The sequence below is a fragment of the Phocoena phocoena genome, chromosome 7 (genome assembly GCF_963924675.1).
Source record: "Phocoena phocoena chromosome 7, mPhoPho1.1, whole genome shotgun sequence".
Lineage (NCBI taxonomy): Eukaryota > Metazoa > Chordata > Mammalia > Artiodactyla > Phocoenidae > Phocoena > Phocoena phocoena.
Window position 1 is genome coordinate 104,534,737 of NC_089225.1, and position 8,993 is coordinate 104,543,729.

At 38.3% G+C, this 8,993-nt stretch overlaps 1 protein-coding gene across 1 annotated transcript in view; it reads right to left on the reverse strand.

The window, feature by feature from the left end:
• Positions 1 to 8,117, reverse strand: part of SPHKAP (SPHK1 interactor, AKAP domain containing) — a 98,666-nt gene extending 90,549 nt beyond the window's left edge. Inside the window, exon 1 of the mRNA XM_065880184.1 lies at positions 7,965 to 8,117. Within this exon, the coding sequence (XP_065736256.1) occupies positions 7,965 to 8,117 (153 nt within the window). The remainder of the gene's footprint in view (positions 1 to 7,964) is intronic.
• Positions 8,118 to 8,993: the final 876 nt, after the last annotated feature.

Genomic DNA, 8,993 nt, shown 5'->3' on the forward strand with positions numbered 1-8,993 from the left:
TTAATTGCTATTTAATTCCTATTTAGATACAGTATAATGCTGTCATGTTGATATGACCAGCGATGGAAATGTGATTTTTAATGTTAGGAGAAGCAAAAGATAGGAAAAAACGCACATGTAGGAAAACACATGATGTGTATCTAGACCTACCATTGACTTTGTATGATTTTTCTGCAAAGTGTAAGTAGCGCATATTTTGCTGTTCGTCAAAGGGACAGCGGATTTGGCTACATATCCCTTGAGTACTGATGTGTGCCTTTGGCTTTTGGCAATTATAAGAAGGTGGCATTTCTCATTTCTTGACTCTTCTTTGGAAGAAGCTGCTGGGAACAACTACCTTCTAAGATGTCAGCATGTGGACACATAATTTGCTAAGGTTCACACCTGCCTCTTGGGTATTCCCCATTCTGGAGAGTGTGAGCCCTCATCTGGATCTTTTAGGGCAGGTCTCCTTCTCAACATGTAGAGATAAGCCTGGTAAATGTGGGCATGCACATGACAGGGCTCACTTTCAGAGATTCATGAGCCAGAAGGCCCCTATGGAGGACTCTTCAAGTTTATCTGAGCCAAATCTTTCCATGCCATTCTGGCAGAATTGAAAAGTGGGCGCTTTTATCAGAAGGGTGAGCCTGGCCAGACACAGGGAAGGTGGATGCTGTTAGGACTGGTGGGGAACATGGTGTTTACTGCAGGCTACAAAGCTGAGAGTGTTGTTTACATGGAGGACTGAAGGGAAAGAGAGGAGAACCTTAAGGCTAGTGATGGGGAACCCTGGGATGGTAAGATATTTTAAAGGCCCACAGAGAGAAAAGAGAGTTTTGAATGCCAGATTAGATATTTAAAAAAATTTAGACCCCCTCCCAGTTTTGGATAGAGCTATTGAATACCTAATATAAAGGTTTGGCGTAATTGCAATAATTCAGGAAAAAAGATCACTTGCCTAGTTTCAATAGTGCAACATCACCCTCAATTCCACAAAATGTTTTAAGTTATTCTGGGTTTTCAGAGTCCTACTTTTTGGTTAAACAAAAAAAAAGAAAGAAAAGGAAAGGCACTGCAAAATCATTCCAGGAGTTCTTCACACACAGCAAAAATGAGAGAACAGAAGAAGACTAGCATATCGGAGTCTCAAGTACTCTATATAGCAATTGTTGGCAGGAAAGAGAGGTGGTGTGGAGTCCTGAATAGAAGTCTTGACTTTTGAAGTAAGAAGCTGAATCATGTTCAAACTGCAAAGTGAGCCATAATTGCTGGTTTTCAACAAAGTTTCCCACGTAAAATTACTGAATTGACATTTTCCAAAGAATAAACTCACCATGTAGCACATATAGCCCCACCTCTCTAAAGTTCATTGTGGACCAGCCTGCTTTAAAGGCAAGAGAAGACATTCATCATTTCAACCTGCTTTTGGTGAAGGCAGAGGAAATTAGTCCCCACCAGAGCCCGCATCATCTTTGTTCTGGCCTCAGTGCAACCTTGAAGCCTCCGGGATGTCAGTGTGGCTCAGCACATGAGGAAGTTTCCTTAGGCAGTCAGCAAAATGGCCCCCAGAGGGAATTCTGTGGCTGGCTCTTTAGATGCAGCTTGGCTGAATCTGAACCTGTGAACTCGCTACCTTGTCTCCTAGCTCTTCTCCCTAATGACCTCAGTGACACCACCACTCATGGATGTCTTGGTTCAAATAGTCAGAGTTCGTGGTTCTGTTCAACTCTCAATGTCATGGAGACCTATTGACCTTGACTTCCAAATGTGTCTCATCAGAGTTCATTTTTCCCTCCTCCCACTGCCTGTATACAGATTCCGCCTCTCTGTTCCCTGCTTCCCTATCCACTTCAGCTATGCTTCCCCTGGCATCCCAGACTCCACTCTCCCTTTGCTCTAAGGAATTATCTTTAGAACTACTATATTAACCATCTTCAAATATCACTTTTAGTAAGACAACTATTTCGTTTTTTTTTAAATGTCGTTTTACTGCTGGACAATGCACACTTTTCTTTTAAAAAATTTATATATATATATTATATATACATATTATATAATAGATACATATTTTTTTTCCCCCAGCACCACGCAGCATGTGGGATCCTAGTTCCGTGACCAGGGATCGAACCCGTGACCCCTGCATTGGATGTGCAGAGTCTTAACCCCTGGACCGCCAGGGGAGTCCATACTGTCTAATTCTTTTCTTAAAAATCTCCCTGTTTCTTCAATGCCCCTGATTACTCCTGCAGGAGAGCAATACAACAAGACACCTAGCAGTTTAACAAAATTTGGATAGGCCATTCTCTGGTATCAAAATCTGAGCCTGAAAATCACTACCAGGTTGCTTGATCAGAAGAGCGTATTTATAGAGCTCTGAGTAGTTTACACTTCAGAGGGAAAAGCCTTGTGTCTTCCTTCTATAGAAAGGTGGCTATGGCTCAATTATGCTGGCTTTGTATTAAATTTTATTTATTTAGTTATATATTTTTAAAAGCCCTTCCTTCCTTTAAAGAAACACTTTCTAGGACTTCCCTGGTGGCGCAGTGGTTGAGAGTCCACCTGCCGATGCAGGGGACACGGGTTCGTGCCCCGGTCCGGGAAGATCCCACATGCCGCGGGGTGGCTGGGCCCGTAAGCCATGGCCGCTGACCCTGCGCGTCCGGAGCCTGTGCTCTGCAACGGGAGCGGCCACAACAGTGAGGCCCACGTACCGCAAAAAAAAAAAAAAGAAACAGTTTCTAGAAATACAGAATATTATAGCTATTTTCCATCATGTACTTCCTAGAATTAATACTGAGCCTTTTGGCCAAAAGCAGTATAATTCTGACTAATAAAAATGTCTTTAGAGATATGGATCAGATTCTGAAAAAGCTTCTCCGTTTGTATGCCCATGCCTGCACACATTAATTGAATTGCTTTTGTTAATTACATGTCATCAAAATGATATGGGCTTAGATGAAAATGTATATTACAGAGTAGGATGAAACATCAAGGGGCTTCCATTCTGTTCTTCAGATGTATCTGTGCCACTGTTGACAGCAAATTTAAGTCAGTTTAAAGGAGGTCAGTCACACCAAAGAATGCTCTTGAAACTTCAGAGAGCTGATCAGATGTCATATTAAGATCAAACTTTGCCTCTGGGAAACTGAAATGTTATCAGCCTGCTGCCTTTGATAAGTCAAAGTTTAAGGTGGATTTAATTAACATGACATAAAAAGAGAAGGCTTTTGAGGTATTGATTCTTCTCCAACAATTCTTTCCTCACATGAATCCTCTTCAGAGACTTGGTTCCACTATATCCCAAGTTACAAATCTTCAGTCCATCAAGTAAAGCATGCATTGAAAATGTCCAGCTATTGTGGAAATATGGCATTGACTATAATGCTTTCAAACTAGAGGAAAGTCTAACAGATACTCAACACAATGAAGGCACAATGCATGCTACGTCCAGATTAGTTTTTAAATTTTACTTACATAAATTTTGCCCTTGTATAAAGATTATTTACTTGGAACTAGTAATTATTGAGCACCAACTATGTGCCAAGGACTTACACAAAACTTTCTGTATATAAACGTCACACCACCCCTAAGACATCTGACTCAGAGAAGTTACATCACTGGCCTAAAATCACACAGTAAAAAGAGAAACGTGGAATTTAACTCAGGACTTTGGATTCCAGGTCCAGCTTTGTTACACAACATTTCACTACCTCCCTTTAGATAACAGATTTTGATTTATTATAGAGAAAATATAAGGACCTTTCACTTAGTGTTTAACAGACATAAAAGGATAACATTTATAATAATTTAGCTCATTTAAAGGAAAGTCTCTATGATTCAGTTTCACAAAGGTGATTACATTTGTCTTGTAAGGAAGAATTGTCCTATGAGAGGAGGAAACATCAGGGAATGTCCGTGTGAGATACAATTTTAAGAGATACCACAGAGAGCTCCAGTATTCCCTCTCCACCAGCAGCTCTCTTTCTTTCTCTCAATTTTTTTCTGGCAATATTTGGAATTCTATCATTTAAATGCATTATTTTACATACACTAAAACTTCCCCTGGGTCTTGGTGTTCATTAAATTAGGGTGACATAGGGGTTAGCTTACATCCCAACTTGGATGGATTGATGCTTTGTGATGAATGGAATTCTGAAATCATGTCCGGGCGCAATGAGCTCAGTTGTCAATGTCAGTTAAGGGAGGGGGCAGTCGAACTAGTTTAGCAGTCGTAGTAGTTAAGTAAAAATAGATTTTATGTTTGCAGTCACTATTTTATTGTGATTGCAATTTTATTGCTTTACTTTAAGCAATCACTAACACCTCAGTGTGAATTTGTCTGATGACTTTCTTAGCACTTAGAGGAAGGGGAGAAGGAAGAGAAAGAATAATTCTGAAGCTAGAGCTGGGATAATGGTATAACATTGTGCATACCAGGGAACTTTTGAGAGCAAAAGGGGAGTCTATCCACAAAATTCCAGGAGAGTGTATATATAGGCTGTGACTAGATGATATGGTAATCTTAGCTCTGGGGAAAGACTTACTGATAAAAACATATATTAAGGAGTCAATAATTCCTTCAAATAAGACCACCAAAGTCTTTTTCCTGATGATATGGCTTTTTCACAGCTATGGTGTCCAGTGACCATTTTTCCCTAACAAGAAAATTGCACCTGGGTAGGAGTCCCAAAAAGCTTAGACATTCACTGTGAAGCACACGGCACATGAAATACATTCGGTCAATTTGCAATTTTTCAGAGGCTGATTATTCAACTAATGCATTATCTTCTGGAACCTTGTTTCATTTCTTCCACTGATTAATTTAACAAGGTATCAGTTCTGATAAGAAGGTTTGATGGGGAAGAAGATGAAGTTATTACATGAAATGAGTTTGGGGAATTACCAATAGAGTTCAATTATCCATGTTACTCTTATAGAAGGTTGACTGACTGTGAAGAGTGCTGATTCAGCTGGACAGCCTTGCTATTTCTAAGACAGAGCTGTCCTTATTCTTTTTGTCACTTTTGTACAGAATATACATTATAGTGCATTTGTGAACATATAGATCCTCACTTCCCCAATTAATCTGTGATTAATGCAATTAAAAATATAATCATGATCACTTAAATCAGCTTGCAGTAATAATAATAAATAATAATATAATAAGTAATAATAATAAAATAAAGGAATAAAGTCTCAATATTCATGCCTTTCACTGAGGGCCCATGTTCCTGATACAAAGAAGAGAAGAAACACAGGTGAGCTACTTTTTTGAAGGCAAGGAAAACCGCTATAGCCCACATGGTGTATGACACGTGGCATATATGGCTACTAAATTGTCTTAAACTGCAATTAGTATGTAAGCTTAAGAGAATATTTAAAATGAAAGGAATGTGCTATGAATATTAGAAAAATATTGCCAGTACTCAAAGGTATTGACTTCTCCTGCATTAATTTGTAACAATCCTTCCTAAATTTAGTTGGATAATGTCTTTACTCATTCAAATCTTAATCATACCTCAAAGTCCAAATTAAGATGAACTTGTCTATCTTGAGATATGCCTGTGTAGTTACCTCACATAATTATTTAACTTATTAATTATCATTTGACTTTTCACAAGAGAAACCAGTATTATCTCCCACACTAGACTGTAAATTCTTCCAGACCAGGGGCCGTTTGTGATCTATCCTTGTATCTTTCCTCAGGATGTAACAAAGTTTTAAAAGTATTTGGGTTGGACTGTATGGAATTACCCTTATTTGATTTTTTTTTTTTTTCTTTGTGGTACGCGGGCCTCTCACTGTTGTGGCCTCTTCCGTTGCGGAGCACAGGCTCCGGACGCACAGGCTCAGCGGCCATGTCTCACGGGTCCAGCCTCTCCGCGGCATGTGGGATCTTCCCGGACCGGGGCACGAACCCGTGTCCCCTGCACCGGCAGGCGGATTCTCAACCACTGTGCCACCAGGGAAGCCCCTATTTGATCATTTTTGATCCATAAAAAAGTCAGTTTCATATGGTTCAACCTAATACTAGTTGTTCTAGAAATAATTGTGGAATGAGTAGAATTATATTTAAAACTTTAAATTCATATATATATATATATATATATATATATATATATATATATATATACATGAAGTCATTTAGAATAGATGACTGAATTTTTATTTTACTTTTTCTAGTAGCTGCCCGGTCCCAAACAGCTTTATTAGCTCATTAGCTTCCAGACAAGATTTTTAAAAAATGAATATGACTACCTATTTTCTAGGGAAATAAGCATAATTGAGATAACAGATCATAAAGTACTAACTCTCTCAGCACGGTAATGCCAATATTGAATTTTTTTTCTGGCACTGTTTACTTGTTGATAAAATCATTCTTTAGAATACTATTAGTTGTAGGTAATCATTATTTTGAGTGCTTACAATATGCCAGGCACTGTTCTAAACATTTCACGTCTATAAACTCATTGAATCTGCACCTCAACCCTGTGAAGTGGGTAATATTATCTTTTTTCAGATGAGCAAATTGAGGCATGAAGAGGTAATTTGCTTGAAATCACACAACTAGTAATTGTAGAACAGGGTGTCAAATTCAGGCAGTCTGGCTTCAATCTTTCTTTTAAATGCCGCTGGAATTCTAATCAATAGAAATAGAGTTATTTAAAAAGTAGAATAAATTAAAAATCATTTAGCCTTATGAAAGACATAGCATCCAGTGAAGACTTTATAATTTAGAGTTACAGAGTTGAATAGACCATACCTAGGGCTTGAAAACCTGCTGCTTTAGTTCTTTCATAAGTAATTCAAAATCATTTTGAATTGTAGCGCCTCGGTTTTCTACATTAAAAACTGGAATTCATAGTACGGAATCCTCTATAAGAATTTTATGAGGATCATATAACACATGATAATAAGAATCCTTAATTAATCAGGCAGGTATATATTTATATTTGGTTATGAATATATGCATAAAATATTTTGTAAAATTACATTTAATGCTACTTTTTTATAATCAACATATGTTTTCTAATGAAGATATTTGTTTTCTTTGGTACTTAAAAACTATACAAAATCACACAAGCAGAGAATACATAAGGCTGCTTAACTGGGTACAGTAATCAGTAAATTGAAATATATATACATATATAATGCACATTATGTATACATAATTATATATACTTATACAATATGATTAGTAAAAGAATTTATCTTAATTTATAGCTGTAAGTACTTTTTATAATTGAACTTTGTTTTAACAATAAATGAACTAATCCAGTGTGATTTCCTCTAAGTTTTCACGAAAAGGAACACACTTTTCTCTGGAATTCAGCATCAAATAGTGATAAAAGCATTAGATGAGGAATTGGGCATTTGGCTTTAAATTTCTGGGTCTGAAGTTGGATTGGCTGGAAAAATCAGACAATTAAATTAGATGATTTTATGTTGTTCAAATGACAACTTTCTGCAAGTGTCTTAAAGCAAGACTTGTTTATCAGTTCTAAAATCTATGCTCCAGGAAATGCAATTCTGTTCCTAATAAAATAACCAGGCTACCCTTCCCTTTAAGAAAACAGCAAAAAGAGAAGAGCCATGCATTTTTCTTAGATATAGACTTAGGAGCTTATTATAATAAGTTGAGCCATTCAAAACCTGTGAAGATTTTTCTACAAGGAGATCCAAGAAGCCGTCAATCATGGCTATGTTTGGAAAGAGTTACTAGAAAAAGTTGGAGGTGTGGTGAAGCACTGGAGGCTTAGAATTTTTAAATCAGACCTTTCTGAAATGCTTGAGTTTTCCGATCATTTCCATGAATTAGAGTTTTGAATGTCATCAGGGGGTTGTCCTGGGGAGCAAATTGTGGGTGATTCTGTGGTGTGTTTTTGTTGCTGTTCCTGCTTTAGAAGAAGTGCTTGAAAAGTCAAACTAAAGTAGTGTTCAAGTTCAATCGGTGAGAGGAGAGTGGTGTTAGGCAGTGTTACCTTCTTACACGCAGTGATGGAGCTACCCAAGCTACTTCCCGAGCTGCCGCTGGCGCTGCCCTGCTGCAGTTCCGGAACCTCATACATCAGGGGTGACTCCAACTCGCTGTTTGTGCCCCAAAACACAAAAGAGAACACATTCTGGTGAATCATCTCTGTACTCAGAAAGAAAGAAGCATGACGTGGTTTTATGGAAAATCATCTTTTCAGACTGTGTGGAACACTGCAACCCTCCTGCTGACATTGCTGTTTGCCTCTTTGTTGGTTTCACTTTTGTAATTGGTGGAAGCACTATGACCTATTCCATTGTGAATAGAAAATTGCGACCCATCACCTTCCAGTGTAGGTGGATGGACACAGCGCATCTGCGTGACTTCTAGCAGGGTTGACATCTTTTCTTAAGCAAGCAGTTTTAAAACCCAAGGAATATCCTTTCAATTTTCACATTAATTCTGCTCGGCCAAAATGGACACATAAAAATTACTTATTTTGGGCTTCCCTGGTGGCGCAGTGGTTGAGAGTTCGCCTGCCGATGCAGGGGACACGGGTTTGTGCCCCGGTCCGGGAAGATCCCATGTGCCGTGGAGCGGCTGGGCCCGTGAGCCATGGCCGCTGAGCCTGCGCGTCCGCAACGGGAGAGGCCACAACAGTGAGAGGCCCGCGCACCGCAAAAAAAACCAAAACCAAAACAAACAAAACAAAACAAAAAAAACCCAACTCATTTTATTTTTTAAAATGAGGGAAAAACATAATTTTAACTGGGAGGAAGGGTGGTACTGTGAAACGAACATGAGCTTTAGAAAACACAGGTCGTCTCTTTATCATCTCTGTGGCTGGAGATGGTATCTTAACTTCTCTGTCTCCATAATTCTAGACTTCTATCCTTTTCCCCTATTTCTGTCAAATCTTGGTGGGCTTGACTATATATGGGGCTGTATAAATATTTTTAAAGATTTGAAATTATTTCTGCAGCCTCAAGGTGTGATATAAATTGAAATTATTTTTAGAATATTTAGAAAAATTAAGATT